Source organism: Urocampus carinirostris, chromosome 12 (assembly GCF_059441175.1).
Source record: "Urocampus carinirostris isolate Australia breed hairy pipefish chromosome 12, RoL_Ucar_1.0, whole genome shotgun sequence".
Lineage (NCBI taxonomy): Eukaryota > Metazoa > Chordata > Actinopteri > Syngnathiformes > Syngnathidae > Urocampus > Urocampus carinirostris.
Window position 1 is genome coordinate 36,363,085 of NC_142360.1, and position 16,570 is coordinate 36,379,654.

Consider the following 16,570-nt stretch of genomic DNA (forward strand, 5'->3'; position numbering starts at 1 on the left):
GGCTCTGCTATATCACAAGCTGGCAATCTACTCTAGATTGGGCATAGAGCAGCTGATGATCTTTTGGGCTGTGTTGATTACTCTCCGTACCTTCTTCCTATCCGCTGCCGTGCTTTTACCATTCCACACGGCGATGCTGTATGTCAGAACGCTCTCCAATGTGGTTTTATAGGACACAAGCAACTTCTGTTACAGGTTGTTCCTCCTGAAAACCCTGAGTAAGTGTAAAATTAATACATTTTGTGGTGGCACATTGGCTTTTCAATGTTGTTCGAGAATATTTGGTTTTGAAATTATGGCTTTGATGGTTTTTTGGTGTCAACCGGGCATTGTTATCACCTGTATTTCAAGTTGATGTTTGTTGATGCTCTTAAAACATCGACCGCAGCTTGATCATCCTGGAAGGGGGATTGGCACACAAGTTTCTCAAGGTTTCCTCATTCTGAGGTTTTTGAGTTTTTCCTTGCCCTCATGTAGGTTTTAGATCAGGAATGGTGTAGTAATCTGTGCAGACCTTTGTGACTTCTTGTGATCAGTGACTATGCAAATAAACATGACTTGACTTAAAAACACAACAAATAAAAAGTTTTAAGGAACTTGACTTTAATTCCAAACATCAATAACAGCGGTTAAAATTCGACCATTGTTCAATTGTACAATCCTCAAGGCTGAGCATCTAGAATTTAACCAGACACCCTTTCAAGTCCTTCAGGTATCCAAACTCTGCTTTTCTTCCCTTCTGGTTTCCTCCTATCGGAACAACTGGAAGCAATTCGAGGCTTAATAATAAAATATCATTTCAATTTTATTAACTTTTAATATGAACATATAAAAAAACCAACAACAAAACAAAAAACATTTACATCATGGATTGTAAGCATCTGTCCATGCTACCTTATGCATTTATCATAAGAGATGCCACAACATACAATGTCACCAGACACTCGGCCCCTAGAACCCCATTCCCCTCCCATAAAGAATCCGTCTCAGTTCCATTGGAGCAAACCTCCACCTCAGGGAATTTAAGAAAAAAACTAGAGCGCGATTATGACTAACGGGTGAGAGAATAAGTTGGAAGACCTGATTTAACTCAACCTATGACTGAAACCAAAGCCACCGAGTATCAAGCACAACAAGATGCTTACATTTCCTGATTCTTGTGCCGTAGCGAGTATTTGGATGGCTACGCACTACGCAATGGCTTTAAAATCAAATAAAAGGGGTGCCAACAGCTCCCAAAACAAAGTCCTATTAAAACTATATGATAGTAGGTAATGAGGAAGCTTGTTTTTTTATGGACACATTTCAAACCCACCGCAAAACAGTCCCAGATTTACAACCAAACTGCAGATTCAACACCATTGGAGACAAAAGAACAGCATTAGTGAATTGATTCTGTACTTCCGCTAGCAGAGCAGCTTCTCTTCTGCTTGTCTTACTTGAACCGTTTCCTGGGACGGGATACCCACGTAGAAGCCAAACGACAGTACTGATCTCTGTCAAGATTAACTGCATAGAATAAAATCAAAAATACATAAAAGGGGGGGGGAACTCCAGTGTAAGATGGAAGTCTGAAAGTCGATTGCTCGTTCTGTCAGTCTGTGTGGAATGACTGAGGTAGTTTTCTTAAATATATATATTTTTAAAGCACTAAATAAGGACATGGAAAAAGCATTTTAAAGTCATGCTGGATATGCTGAACGCTTTGAAAATGGGTTACATTCTAGCTAAATAAAATTGTCATTTTGTTTAGAATAGTCTTATTTGTTTGCTTTCCCAACTTTGCAAAATAACATTAACAGCTTAGAAGTGACAACATAAAACGCACGGTGACAAAAAGCTCTTTGTTCCTGGTCAAACAGAAAAGGAGATAAAGACCGCCAAAAAAGTATAATGGTTGATGCGGGTGACTCCAACTTATTTTTATCATGGAGGAAATTACAAATATTTGCTGCGGGGATAAACGTGGCTTGTACAAACGGGAATCCTATCTTACATCTCACTGAAGTGGGTAAGGCTAGCCGGGGTGAAAGCATAAACATTTTTTTTTTCCACAGAGATCAGTTCTATTTTTTATGATCTTCAAAATTTCTAGCAAACAAAAAACTGTTTTCCATGTACACCTGGCTGAATGTTTTGTGGAGGTCTCCGATCTTCAATAAACCCTGAAGAAAAAGAAATACACTGCTAGTGTGCACACTTGTGGGGGATTTTGCATTCATATCCTAATGCGCTGACGGTTCATTGTCCAATGAGTGAAACTGCTAAAAGGGTTGTTTTTTTCTGGTAAAAGGTGTGGGGCAATGGGGATCGGGGCAGTGTCACGGTGTCTAGTGTATTTCTGTTCCATTCTCTTGAGATTCCAGCCCCCCAAATGTCATGTCCACAAGCAGGATTTAGGGGGGTTAAGTCTAGCTATGAGGGTCAGTACGCGGTGACCAAGTCCTTGTCGTAGTTGTATCGGCCCCTCTTGGGGTTGGGGCTGTCTGCGCTGTCCTCAGTGTCCTCGCTGTCGCCGTTGGCCCCGCCACCTTCCTCCTCGGAGGACGAATCAAGAGTCAGATCCACCACGACCCCGGGGGGCGGAGCTGCGGGCCCACCGCTGACGACGGGCCCCGCCGGGGGGGCCCCTGCAGTTTTGCCCGACAAGCTTGTGCTGCTGTGGGCTGGCGAGTGGCCGTTTGTTTCGGGGACGGCTGAAATCGGGACATGGAGGAATAAGAAACAGTTATATCAGAGATACTGTGGTTTGGTTGCTCAGTACATCAATGGAAAAAGATTCAATACAGTGGGATACCCCTTTATACGAGCACTTGTACACACGAGAATGTTTTTTTTCCAAACAAAAAACTTACTCTAAAACCCAGTTCATTACCAGTCCCAGATGCTACCACGAGAGACCGCTCACCGCTATCAGCTCAGCCCAGTTGGTGCGTGCACCTTTTTGCAACAGGTACCTGCTTCCCCACCCTGTAAGGTAACTATTCCACAGCAATATTGTTTTGATTGCATATCCTCGTTCGCTTTTTGGCGACCTTGGCCATGCATTCCAGAAATGAAAAGGGTAAGGTGTACAAGGAGAATAATGACAATAGAAACTAAGCAAGAACTAAAAGAACACATTCGCAGTGTTGGTGAGAGTGACCAAGCTTAAAGAGTGCTGAAAGCCGTTAAGAATTTATACCATTTATACTGGAATAATTTTCGATGGAGGCTATGTTCCTGTTGCAAAAAAATCAGTTAGGAGGACAAAACGAAGCAGGCATCAACAAAAAAAAAATGAGGAGGAAGAAGTTTCATCTTCTGTAGTAAACAAACATCCAGAAAAATTGGCAACTGGTCGCGCAACAGCACTCTCTAATGAGACTTGACTTAACGCATTTCCGTAACATTTTGAAATGGAGGCGGAGACATATCTTTTTTTAAAAGACCTGCAGAAAGTGTTTGCATATCAAAAAAAAAAAAAAAAAATTGGTTTCTGTAAAATTTGCCCAAAATCCCAATCCAAGATGTACTCATAATAAATTGAATATATTTTTGAACCATTTGGAAAATACGGACAGTTTTCATCCGTTTTGAAAGGTAACACTATGGAATTTTATCCCTACCTGAAAAAAAAATCACTGCTACCAAAACTAAGTAATAAGTTGGAACACACAGAAACAGGATTTTATTCTCCCATGATTTTTTGCAATCAAATGCCAGCAGATGAGTGCAGCATTGTCATCTTAGCTAGAAAACAGGTGAGACAATAGCTTGAGGCCATATCTGGTACCTTGTCAAATTTGATTACAATCTGGAAAACTAAACAGTCTTTTATACATTTATATGACAAATTTACAGCTATACAAACTCTGCAACCCTATATTTTACCCTGGCCATTTTAGACATTTTGAAAGAGTTGTAAATGTTTGAGTTCTCTTTCCAGAAGTCAATTAATGATTGTGTACACTTGTGCATAATGGTGCGAAAAAAGGAATGGCGTGGCGTTGTGCACGATTATTTTGGGGTGTGATTTGAATTCACAGTTAACATCTCTGTATAGTTCTGTTTAGAGGGTCATTGGCTAACTCGTGTATCAATCGTCATTTTAATCGGTTACTACTGGCTAAAAAATATTCAGAGCTTAAGAAGGCGATCTCCTTTTAATCAAGACAGGCCCTAATAGGCTAATGCGGAATGTGTACTGTGAAGAAAAGCCTGCTATTGGCCAAGAGTGGTGTCAAAAGGTTAGAAGCCAACAGCCATATTGAAAATAATTTTACGAGTGTTTACTTAAAACGGAAATCATGTGACAAAAATAACGGGTTACAACAAGGAATGTCCAACGATGCAGAAATGCTTTTAGGGGGATTTTGTTTTGTCTGTCGGCATTATCGAGTAAATATTTTACATGGTTGGCTGTAACGACATGTTTGCAGAGAATGATCTCATGAGCTGCCTACCAGGGGAATTATTGGTAAGCTACCCCAGCTTTATAGTTTTTGGGTATCTTGTTTCAGACTGACTGTGATGTTTCTGTTATGAGTACATTTTGAAAGCATATCTTGAATCCCAAGAGTTGAAGCTTTCCAATGATATGTGGCTTGTCATTTTTCAGTGACATGGTAAGGACACGTATGTTCATCAACAGTCCGGCGGCACGCCGGAGGGGCTGTCGGAACGTTAAGGTCGCTCCACGGGCAATTTGAGCTGCAAGCATGATACTGAAACTAATTAAACTCGTATGAAAAGGTACCACTGTATTTCGAAAATGATTTCCTACGTACACATTTCAACCATCGAGTACTCTGGCGTGTTACTACGCTCTCTCTCCTTTTCTTTCTCCTTGTCATCGCTGATTGGTCGCCAGGAGCCGTCAGTGAGGTACTCGATCTCCTCTGTTTCTTCGCTTGTTTCTTTCAGGATCTCGGACAACAACCTAAGACAAAAACACGGCAGCCCGGCTCAGACAGTGGCAATGTAACACAACCACACTTTTCTAGATTATTAGGCAATACCACATGTCAAATGTTTCCCATAGTGCTTTATAAGCCTGGTGGGCCACCATGATTTTATTGTCTTTGTTTTGCAAACTCCCCTCTATAATCAACAACCCCGCCATCGTACCCCTGAACTATTGAAAGCGTTAAACTGCAGCAGGGGCAGAAACGTATAGCTCTCGAGTCAGGTGGGGATTTTTTCAAGAATACATCTGGCTTGGAGATAAAATTCATTAATTTATTGCCTTTAGGCCAGGAGAGCAAAACCCTGTTTCTACTACTAGTGGCAGGAGTGCTGTACCCCTTTTTCACCTTTAAGGCTGGTGAGAAGAAATGCAAATAGTTTTTTTTCCCGTGTTCTTAGCCAATAAGATGTATCAGAATATGCGAGTGTAACGTCTCCCTGCTACCATTTACCGATTTTTTTTTTAAGTGTATAGTTTGCGCAAATTAAGAAAAAAGTAATGATCAACGATGCGCATGACGAATGGTTGTAGATTTTAATGTCGAAGATTCGGATGTACGAAACCGAATGAAGGAGAACTAATGACTACTCGATTCCCAAGGTTGGAACTGCGACCACATCCCATAGCTGAGGGTAAATACCTCCGTATCATTCTCGTTTGCTGACCTTAATGACATTTTTACTTAAATGTTTCCACTTTATTTTGAAACTTTTATTTAAAGAAAATTATGCTAGAAATGAACCTCAACATTTTAATTAACCACAGGAAGGGAGATACATTTTAGGTGGAATATCTGTTGATATGGGAATCAGGCATTTCATATAATGTATGAAAGCATCAAATCTTACACAATTAAATAAAATGCACTTAAGAATTATCTTCTGTCTGGAGATCAGGTATGGCAGCTTTGTTAAATTAGTGTTAAAATATATATTGTGTCGCTCTTACTGAAAAAACAAAGAAAAAAACCCTAAATATTTTGCTTTAATGACTCTGGGTCAAAAAAGTTTCTGACACAGGTTGTTGATCATATGACACGTCCAATGTTATGTTTTTTTTTGGTCTAAAATGACCTAATAACACAAAAGTGGAGTGTTCCAATCAAGGATCAGCCTACCCGTCAATTGTGAGCAACTCAAAGGGCGCCGGTTTGTCACACACAGGGCAAGTCCACGTGGGTTTCTTCTCATTCATTTGCAGAAAGAAAACTGCATCGAAACACTGTAGATGGGCGCAGGTTAGGACTCGACAGGGCACGCCGATGCGCATCTTCACCAGCTGAGGAGACAAGGCCATATGCAAATGTTATTGCTATTTTATTATAATACATGTTGTAAGGGGAATATTGAGTGTATGATATAGTGTGTGTTTTTTAAATATTTTGCCACACATAAGGCGTCAAACTTTTTCGAGTCAAGAATTGTGAAGTAAAACCTAGTTTATTGGATCTTTTATACTTTTTTTTTAAGAAATAAAAACATCAAAAGTAGGGAATGCAATATTATTCAGCATCTTTACTTTCAGTGCAGCAAACTTACTTGAGAAGGTTAATGAACATCTCAGAATGATCCAATGTTCTCCGAAAGGACTAGACTGACTGAGCTTAAGCCGTTTTGCAAAGAATAAGCAAATATATTAGTCCCTCGGTGTGAAAATATATTCAAATTAGGTGTTGTCATCTAAAGGATTAAACTACGTTGCAGTCCAGGTAAAACGGTGCATTCAGAGTTAATAGGTTGGTTGGTTCCCTAACCCCAAGGGTCGTAGGGGCACCACTCCCTGTGGTGTGTCTCGGGCAAGTACGGCCTGGTGGCACCCATCCCAACAAATGTCTCAACTCGGTCTCGAACTGGAGACCTTTCGTGTGTTAAGCGAATGTGCTAACCACTACATTACAGAAAAGTACTTTCACAAAATCTGTATCTCACACACACAAAGTACACTAAGCCATGTAAAAATCAACATTTCTTCAACAGATCCCCTTAAAAAAAACAAAACAAATACTCACTGGACAAATAAGGGAAACCCTGAGTCCTGTGGTGGCAATCTCACTCTCTGGGTCAAAACGTAGCTTATCTTGGACTGTGAATAAATACAATTATAAATTATTCGGCAAACTATTTCAACCAAAGCTCTTTCGATAGAATAAAAGGTTACCACTTACTGCGCTCACGACAACGGTCCGCATTCTCAACAGAGCAGAGTTTGAGCTGGTTGAAGAGGTCAGCCGCTGTGAACATCCTCACTAAATACACAGCCACTGAGTAGCGCTAGAAGCACACACGTTCAAACCATGACAACACAGCAATAATATTGTGCTTTAAGAGTGCAAGCACACCCACTTTTCCAAAGTTCCCCCATGTGACGGTAACTCTGTTAGTGACAGTGGAAAGATGCAACCAGGGAGTAATGTTTACAGGGCGGCAAGGGCGACGAGGCTCCACGCCAGGCTTGTTTGATGGATAGTAGCCCTAAACAACACATGAGCAACAATTACTACCATGTTTAAGAAATGCTTGGAAAATACTGCAGCAATTACATTTAGTGTTAGAATGCATTTTAAATAAGCAGCTGGTGAACAAATATGAGAATTATGTAACAGAGCCTGTAGGACATGATGCTTTAACTCACCGGCACATGACAGTATGACTGGTTTACTTTGACAGCAATGTTGGGAGGGTACTGGTCCTCCTGAACGCCAATAGAGTCTGTGTAACATATTCTGCAACACAGAAACATAAATTAAAAATGGGAGTAATGCATTTTAAAAAAAAATAAGGATGAAAAAAATGACTCCCTGAAAAGGACACTAAAAGAGGGAAATTTAATAGGAGTTGATTCTTACCTAAGAACCACCTGGATTGATCTAATTCCCGGACGAATTTCACTGCAATAATCAATTGGGACAAGTTATAGTTTAGGCCTTGGAGGATTTGCTTACAAAACATACCAGTTAGAAAACACTCCACATCCCTACCTTGAGTTTCTGATTTGATCTGCTTGACTTGGTGTTAACTCAAATATGCACTGACTGTCTTGCAATTTCTCGTTATTCTGGGCAACTGTCAAAACACATAATGTCCAATACAAAATGAGTCTGAGAAGGGACACACCATAAAAAAAAAAAAGAAAAGAAAAATAAATCAGTGTAGATCAGGCATGTCAAACTCAATTTGGCTGAGGAGTCAGACTCAGAATTTATGTTCTTAGGTGAGACGGATCATTAAACAAATGTCAACACCAAATGTTTAGAATGTTTGTCTTTATTGTTATTGAGACAAATATTGTGGAGTGCTCTTCCCCTGAGATTCGAGCTGCAACCTCAGTGGAAATGTTTAAATCCAAGCGTAAAACACATTTCTATTCTATAGCATACAAGTAACCTATATTTTATGTTAATATCTGTATTATTTGCCGTCATGTAGGTTTTAGATCTGGGTATGTTGTCATAATAGTCTGGTTTGCAATAATATGTGGTCTGTGCAGCCCTTTGAGATTCTTTATGATTAAGGGCTATACAAATAAACATGACTTGACTTGAAACATGGTATGCAACGAGATTAGACATGGCACTAAAGCGTAAACACCTAATAAAGACATTAAAGAGAAAAATCAAATCAAAGACTGTCAGAATTATTAGGCAAAACTAATTACAAAGCAGATCTTAGAGAATTGCCTTAGTTATAACATTAGTGCAATATTTTTGTTACATGAATACAAAGACCCCTCTGCGCTACAGTTATTGATGAGATTTAGAATTGATTTTGTTTTTATAGGCATTGATACTATTGTATCGTGCATTGTGTTCTGTTAGACAACGGCAGGGACAGATTAGGGAGAGCGCTCTGTGTTCAGTGGGTGTGACCTGTGATAGGCTGGTGTATGCAGTCAGTCAAACAGGGAGCATGCACTGCCTCCTTAAACAATCAGAGAATCATAGCGACCGCTTACTATTAGCGGCTTGTTATATTAAAAATCAATTCATCAGCTAAATCGGACTCTGAGGACAGTCAGAAAAGTGCAAAGAAATGGTGATCACCATCAAGTTTTTCGAAACTATGGGCGGCAGTAGCCGGCTCCTCCATGTTACATGTAGAAGTGTCCTTGGGTAAGACACTGAACCCCTAATACCCCCAATAAGCAGGTTAGCGCTTTGCATGGCTGCACGGCCGCTATTGGGAAATGTGAAGCACATTGTAAAGCGCTTTGGGAAGTCTTCATTGACTTGAAAAGCGCTATATAAATGCAGATCATTTCATTTCTCATTGGATTACTATCGGGTTACAAAAGCGACAAGGGCTCTGTCAATGGCAAGGCAAGAACGGTGCTGTTGGTCCGGCCTATTGCAAACAGCTAGGCTAACAACTCTCCGAAGCCACCGCCAGCTCCATTAGCCATGAAATTTTTGACACGGCGCCACAACTCAAGGGAAACAGCTATATACGGGACCGTCTTATTTTAATCATTGTGGAGATCTGTCTCAATCCAAGGACACCCCATGCGAGTGCGCAGGAAACCAGCCGCTCTCTAAATTGCTTTCTTACACATAAAGAAGCCCTTGAATTTCATTTTACTGTTGTATAATGACAATAAAACAATTCATTCAACTGCTATAATGTTTAAATTATTTTTAAATCTATAATTGCACTTTGTTAGGGTTGTATACTTTCAGCTGGTAATGGTGTCATCTCGAGGTAAGTTGAATTAGGAGGCTTTTATGAAAGTGCAACGCTACTTCGTGGATTTTCACTTAAACCGGGTGGTTCTGGTCCCACTTAACCGAGAAAACTGAGGGATCTCTGTATTACAATTAGCTTTGTTTTTCGAAACTAAGCTTTTTCATGCAGCCTACATTTGTAACCTACTCCACAAATTACAACCACGGATGATAAGGGATCTTATCTTAGCACAAAACATGTATTCACAAATAATAAAAATGATTTCAATGTTTGGCATTGAATGTGTTTAACTATTTGTTTATTTTAAAACAAAACAAACTCAAGTGAGCTATCAATACAAATATGCTTTCCTCGATAGTCATACTGCTTTGAAATAAATAAAAGAAATACAAAATAATAGTTTTAGGCAGTGAATAGGCAATAACATCACAGATCTAAGTACTAGGCTGAGCGTTTTGCGGCTGAAAAAGTACTGACAATGTTGTCTTCAACATTAAACAAGACTGGACGTCAGCTCTTTTACGGCTTTACTGCTCTCTGGCCACTGAAAGGAGCATTTGGTTTGTACTACTAATAAAAAATTTTTTTTTTATAAGAATGAGCTAAAGACTGGCTTTTTTTCGACAGACTCAGAAATTTACTGCTGAACGGATTAAATCATCCAATGATTTGTTTTACATGCCGGGTGCAGATATTCACAGTTATTAAAGTGTTTACTCACTGAGCTCTGTGGGTGGAAGCAGAGTTTCCAAAGTCTGGTAGAAGGGCAACGGCACTAGCTTGACCTCCGGCACTGGGGTGGCCATAGGCTTGGTGATGCCGTTGAGGTATTCGACACCCTGAGAGGTGGCAGACGGGGCCGAGCTAAGAGACGAGTACGAAACAGGGATACCCTCTGGGCGCCGGGCCGCCAGCCAGCCAGAAGATCTGGGGAAGCGCGACTCGTAAAGCTGGCGCACATTCTTGAGGAGCTCGGGACTGTATTCCGTCTGGACCAGCCTGAGTGCTCGACCCACCAGGTCCTGCTTCAACCCGCTCTTGCTACGGCCCATGGAGGCCAGTAGCGTCTGCAGGTCGGAGACACGGAAACTTTTGACCATGTTCTGGATTGGAGACAATGTAAAAAAAAAAAACAACGTATTACATGATTGAAGAAGGCAAGCAAAATGTGTATATGGTAAATGTTGCGTATGGATCGAAATTATTTCTTTAAAAGGCGTACCTGCTACAATTATCAATGAAACGCATCAAAAATTTCCATTGCCATAGGGGATTTTTTTCTGAAAAGAGCTTGGATTGATGAGATTACACCAAAAAAATGACACAAGTAATGTGTCAAATCACATATCTATGATGTGTCCAGATAACATTAATAAAATGTGATGTGAAAGTTATAAAAATTACTACTCTCCCCCCCTTATACCAACAGGGGTTCACAACTTTTGAATAGTATAACTTAGGCTGACATGTAGGCTGAAAAAATAAGGTAAGTTTGGGTGTAATTGTTCGGCAACTAATCGATAAATCTGATATTTTGTTCAATAATGGTTGCAGGATTCAAACATCCATCTACTTTCTGCACTGTTAATCCTCAGTATGGTCACAGGGAGTTGCGGAGCACATCCCAGCCATCTTCAAGCAGCGGGCAGGGACACCCTGAACTGGTTGCTAGTCAATTGCAGGGCACACAGAGACGGATAACTCACTCCCTCAGTCACACCTAGGGACAATTTGGTCCAGTCAACCAACCCGACTTTGCATGTTTTGGAAAGTGGGAGGAAACCGGCATGTCCGGAGGAAACCCACGCAGGAAAAGGGAGAACATGCAATCTCGGGGGGTAGAGGTGGCTCGAATTGAACCCTGGACGTTCGCACTGTGGGGCTGCGCCCTAACCACCCAACGGCCCACATTTAAATATTATTTGTTTAATTCATCATAGTTCGAATCATATATTTTTGAGTCCTTTTACTTACTTGGGGTTGAATCGATGAAAAACCTTTGTTAATGTCGGCTGTTACTTTGGAACTCACGGTTTACTATTTTAGCGGGAACATTTACAATGCAAACCTGGAATTGAATACCAATTTTAGTTTGTAGAAGTCCTATCCTGATTTCTTAAATGTCACATAATAACAGTAATTAACAAACAATTCTTAATAGTTACATCTTTTCTACAAAAAATACAGAAGCATCAGAAAGAATACTAATGCAATACACACTGATTTTCAATGCAATGAAAACGTTTGAAGCAGATACGGCACTGGTGGAAAACAAGAAGAAATTAATCTTTCAAAATTATTTAAAATTCGAGCTTTACAAACACCTGACTTTTGTAATAGGTGAATTAGGTAAAACGTTTCAATGTCAGCCTCAATGTGTATTCCCTCCACCACCCTCTGGCAGACAGTGTGTGTGTGTCTGGATTCCTTAACCACTAGGGTAAGACGGTACAGATCCCTAAAAACTAGGACAAAGACAGTTTCTTCCCCAGGGCCACCATCACTCCGAACAAGCACACAAGACTGTGGGAAAAAAAGAAAAATATATCTTGATTGTGTATCAAAAAAAGGTTCATTCAAATTTTGTTTTGTCTGTTCTTATTTTGTATATATATTTACTCATGATGTCATTGCAACCCTTTTCATTGCACTATTTTCTGATGCACTAACAACTTCGGTCAGGCCACAAGCACTACCATGTGAATATCTGCATATTGAACCTGACATTAATAACTTTGTCTTATAAGAATTTTATCACATGTTTATCATGGAATGTCAAGTCTAATCTCGTCGTGAACAAAATTCATTATTAATTCATTCATTATTATCAATTTCTATATCTAATCCCAGTATCTGCATATATTTTTCCAAAGTAGATGCACGGAGAACACAAGAAAATTGATTAGTGGTTAGGAATCAAGCTAAAACCTCAGTCCCTGAAGAAATATTCAAAAGAAGCTGACAAAATTTATGACGCCACAAAACGTAAATGTACATTAAAAGCATCGTGGAAAGAGGAGTTCACGTGGCTTGTAGCAGACGACGCAACGCAAACATTGCATGAATGAAGATGAGTAAATACAGGTACATACTGATAGCATATGGAAAACAGCGATGTCATGAATGTTATGAGAAGATTTATAATAAACTTAATTTTAAAGTGTTGTTCTGTTATATATTCTGATTATAATTCTTTAATACTTTGCAACAATTTTTTATTTTTTTTGGCAATGAGTCGTCTTAATGTATTTCAAGTTGTGGAAAACTATGGCTGGACAGGCAACTTTTCAGAGCTGTCTGCCCTGGTGTTCAGTAACATTTTGTCAAGAGTTTCGGACACTCCATTTCAATCCCTGATCAAAAAACATTAAGGGTATACAGTATTGAATCAGTTGTCTTGATTTTATACATTCAGTTTTAAGAAGCAAGCATTGATCACGAGCAAAAAAGGTGAAAAACTTTGCACACTCGGTAAGAAAAAAAGGGTAAACAAGGCGATTAATTGTGTCGTCGGTTTGAACTTGAAATGCACCTCATATAGACTTCCAGCATTAACATAACAACCCGCATTCATAGAACATTACAAGATTATTTACGTTGATTGTTACTTTAACAAAAACGAATTTTACGTCACGTGGGTGTCATTTTGTTTGAAATACGTAGATAATTTGTGTTTACGTTTACGTTTAAGATGCTAGCATGGGATGGCGCTTAATGTAAAACTAGAATGTAAACAACGCAAGATGGCAGACAATCGGGGTAAAATCAACAATTCGGGTGTAAGAGAAAGAAACTCCGGGTTGATTTGTATTGAGCAAGCCCTCGTTTGATTCATTTTTCTAAATTGCTGCCATGCTAGCCGGCTAGCTCTAATGGAAAAACTGCTTTTACGGTACTCGATCATTGCAAGCGGATGCTCTGACAGGTGCTCGGTTTGACAAACGAAGCGCATAACACAAATGATGAAATAAGCAAAAAATGGGTTCGAAATGCACGCGTTTGCGCCGGGCACAGAAACCTTAAGCGTGTTGTAATGTCCTTCATTCATTTTCGGCGTCTTCTCCGGACACGACATGATGCTAGGGATGCTAACACCGCCGTGCTTTGCTAATGCTAACTTAACAGAATGCTACGTTAGCAACCGAGGGTAGCCGCTTTCGCCGCAGACCCTTTTACGCCAAATACGTGACAGTACGCGCTTTAATAACGTTCCCCCACAAAGCCGACGAGGGTGTTACGGCTCACACCGGTACACAAGCCTCGCCTTCACGCCGGCTTCCCGTCAAAGCGACCCGAATGAGTGTCTACTTGCCATCGCCTCCACCAGTTCGGCCGCCATCTTCACGCAGCAGTACCGCGAGAGTCCCAGCCGCCTGCTAGTCTTTCACCAATAGGGCGCTTCGGTAGCTTTGATTGACAGTTCGTTTGGACCAATTGTGCAGTAGTACACACGGAAAACAGGAGCGCTGGTTTTTGAATGGGTGGGGCGAGCGTGTTTTAAAGTCACAGTGTAACTTTTTTACAAAATACTAAGAGACAGGTCCCCATTCCAATTTAGGCCCCAGTGTTCGTCCGTGGGGTGATTAGTGAAAATATTTCAATTTTCTTGGTTATATACGTTAATAATGTCGCGGATTAACCAAACCAGGCGGCATCTGTATTTTAATTCGTCATGGATGGAAAGCGCGGGATGTGAAGTCGATGAGGTCGCATGGAGAGAGAGAATCCCGTCCGAGTGGGAAAAATCCTGTCCGGGTTGTGGAATTGTGGACTCGTCGCTTTGTCTGCGATGCAATCAAAATAAAATGACAAAATATTTAATCGACCATGTAAGGTTCGATTGACAATACCATCACCCGTCACACTTTTCCCAAACTCACACTTTGAGCTGAGAAATGTTTGTTTAAAGGAATTGGATTCATTTGCAAAACGAGGTCTTATCCGCTCCGTTTGGATTCCACCTCTGGTTTTTAAAGAGCACGTGACAGCTAAACCCCTCGAGTCCTGTCAATTAATTGGAAGAAGAGCACAATATGTTTAAGACAACGTGTTCTTTGTTTTGCTGATTTTCTGCGTGGGAAAAAGTCAATAAAAGCACAGCTCTTTTGCAAAATGCAGAGCTTAATGAACATGCATGAAATACCGTCACCGCCCTGAAAACACACACAAAACTGTGAAGGAATGTATAGGGAAATATACACATGTATATACAGTGGCTTGCGAAACTATTTGGCCACTTTGTGACCTTTTGCCACATTTCAGACCACAAACATAAAGATGTAAAACTGTAATTTCTTGTGAAGCATCAACAATAAGTGGGATACAATCATGAAGTGGAACACACTTTACAGGACATTTTAAACTTTTTTAACAAATAAAAAACGAAAAAGTCGGTGTGCAAAATGATTCAGCCCTTTTACTTTCAGTGCAACAAACTCTGTCCAGAAGTTCATTGAGGATGTCTGAATAATTCAATGTTGATCTAAATGACTAACGATGATAAATGGAATCCACCTGTGTGTAATCAGGTCTCTGAATGAATGCACCTGCGCTGTGATAGTCTCAGAGGTCTGTTTTAGAGCAGAGAGCATCATGAAGAACGAGGAACACACCAGGCAGGTCCGGGATACTGTTGTGGAGAAGTTTAAAGCTGGATTTGGATACAAAAATATTAACAAAGCTTTAAACATCACAAGGAGCACTTTGCAAGCAATAATATTGAAATAGAAGGAGTATCAGACCACTGCAAATCGACCAAGATCGGGCCGTCAGAGATGCAGCCAAGAGGCCCATGATCACTCTCGAACTGCAGAAGTCTACAGCTGAGGTGGGAGAATCTGTCCATAGGACAACAATCAGTTGTATACTGCACAAATCTGCCCTTTATGGACGAGTGGCAAGAAGAAAGCCATTTCTTAAAGCTATCCATAAAAAGTGTAGTTTAAAGTTTGCGACAAGCCACCATGGAGACACACGAAACATGTAGAAGAAGGTGCTCTGGTCAGATGAGACCAAAATCAAATTTTCGGCAACAATGCAAGACTTTATGTTTGGCGTAAAAGCAGCACAGCTCATCACCCTCAACACACCATCCCCACAGTCAAACATGGTGGTGGCAGCATCATTGTTTGGGCCTGCTTTTCTTCAGCAGGGACAGGGAAGATGGTTAAATTGATGGTAAGATGGATGGAGCAGAATACAGGACCATTCCGGAAGAAAACCTGATGGAGTCCGCAAAAGACCTGAGACAAGAAAATGATCCAAAACATAAAGCAAAAGCTACAATGGAATGGTCCACCCAAAAACATATTGAGGTGTTAGAATGGCCAAGTCAAAGTCCAGACCTCAATCCAATTGAGAATCTGTGGAAAGAACCGAAAAATGCTGATCACAAATGCTTTCCATCCAACCTCACTGAGCTCGAGCCGTTTTGCAAGGAGGAATGGGCAAAAATATCAGTTTCTCGATGTGTAAAACTGATAGAGACATACTCCAAAGACTATTCTATTCTATTCCTAAACTTTGTCCTTGAGGAGTTCTAATCCATGCTTGGATCTCATCACAGCACTGAGTCTGCACTGTTAAATGTGCACAATGACATTGCTCTGTCCATGGATGCTAAGTCCCCTGTTGTTGTGCTTTTTGACCTCGCACCAGCTTTTAACCCGGTGGACTGTGCAGTCCTCCTGTCACATTTATGTTTTTATGTCGGCATTCATGACGCTATTAAAGTGGTTTGAGTCATATGTATCCGGTAGGACCTTCTCCTAGGACCTTCCACTGCCCCTCTTGCTTGTGGTGTTCCACAAGAATCTATTCTTGGCCCTATACTCTTCTCATGTATGCTACCACTTAGGTCTTTTATTGCCAGACAAAACCTCTCTTTTCATTGTGATGTAGAAGACATACAAATCTATATGTCAGTAAGGCCAAACAGTAACAA

The 16,570-nt window shown here is 40.5% G+C and overlaps 1 protein-coding gene across 2 annotated transcripts; it reads right to left on the reverse strand.

Annotated features, from left to right (window-relative positions):
* Nucleotides 1-581: 581 nt before the first annotated feature.
* On the reverse strand, nt 582-14,086 carry pias4a (protein inhibitor of activated STAT, 4a). 2 transcript variants are annotated; one of them, XM_088349611.1, is made up of 11 exons: nt 13,940-14,086; nt 10,349-10,730; nt 7,926-8,010; nt 7,794-7,835; nt 7,580-7,670; nt 7,291-7,419; nt 7,113-7,218; nt 6,957-7,030; nt 6,066-6,226; nt 4,770-4,921; nt 582-2,696 (listed from the first exon to the last, which is right to left on the reverse strand). In XM_088349611.1, the coding sequence occupies exons 1-11, from the start codon at nt 13,964-13,966 to the stop codon at nt 2,425-2,427; spliced, it is 1,521 nt and encodes a 506-aa protein (XP_088205737.1). In that variant the 5' UTR covers nt 13,967-14,086; the 3' UTR covers nt 582-2,424. The 2 variants fall into 2 exon arrangements, with proteins under 2 accessions (XP_088205737.1, XP_088205736.1); XM_088349610.1 differs by lacking the exon at nt 13,940-14,086 and adding an exon at nt 13,646-13,919.
* Nucleotides 14,087-16,570: the final 2,484 nt, after the last annotated feature.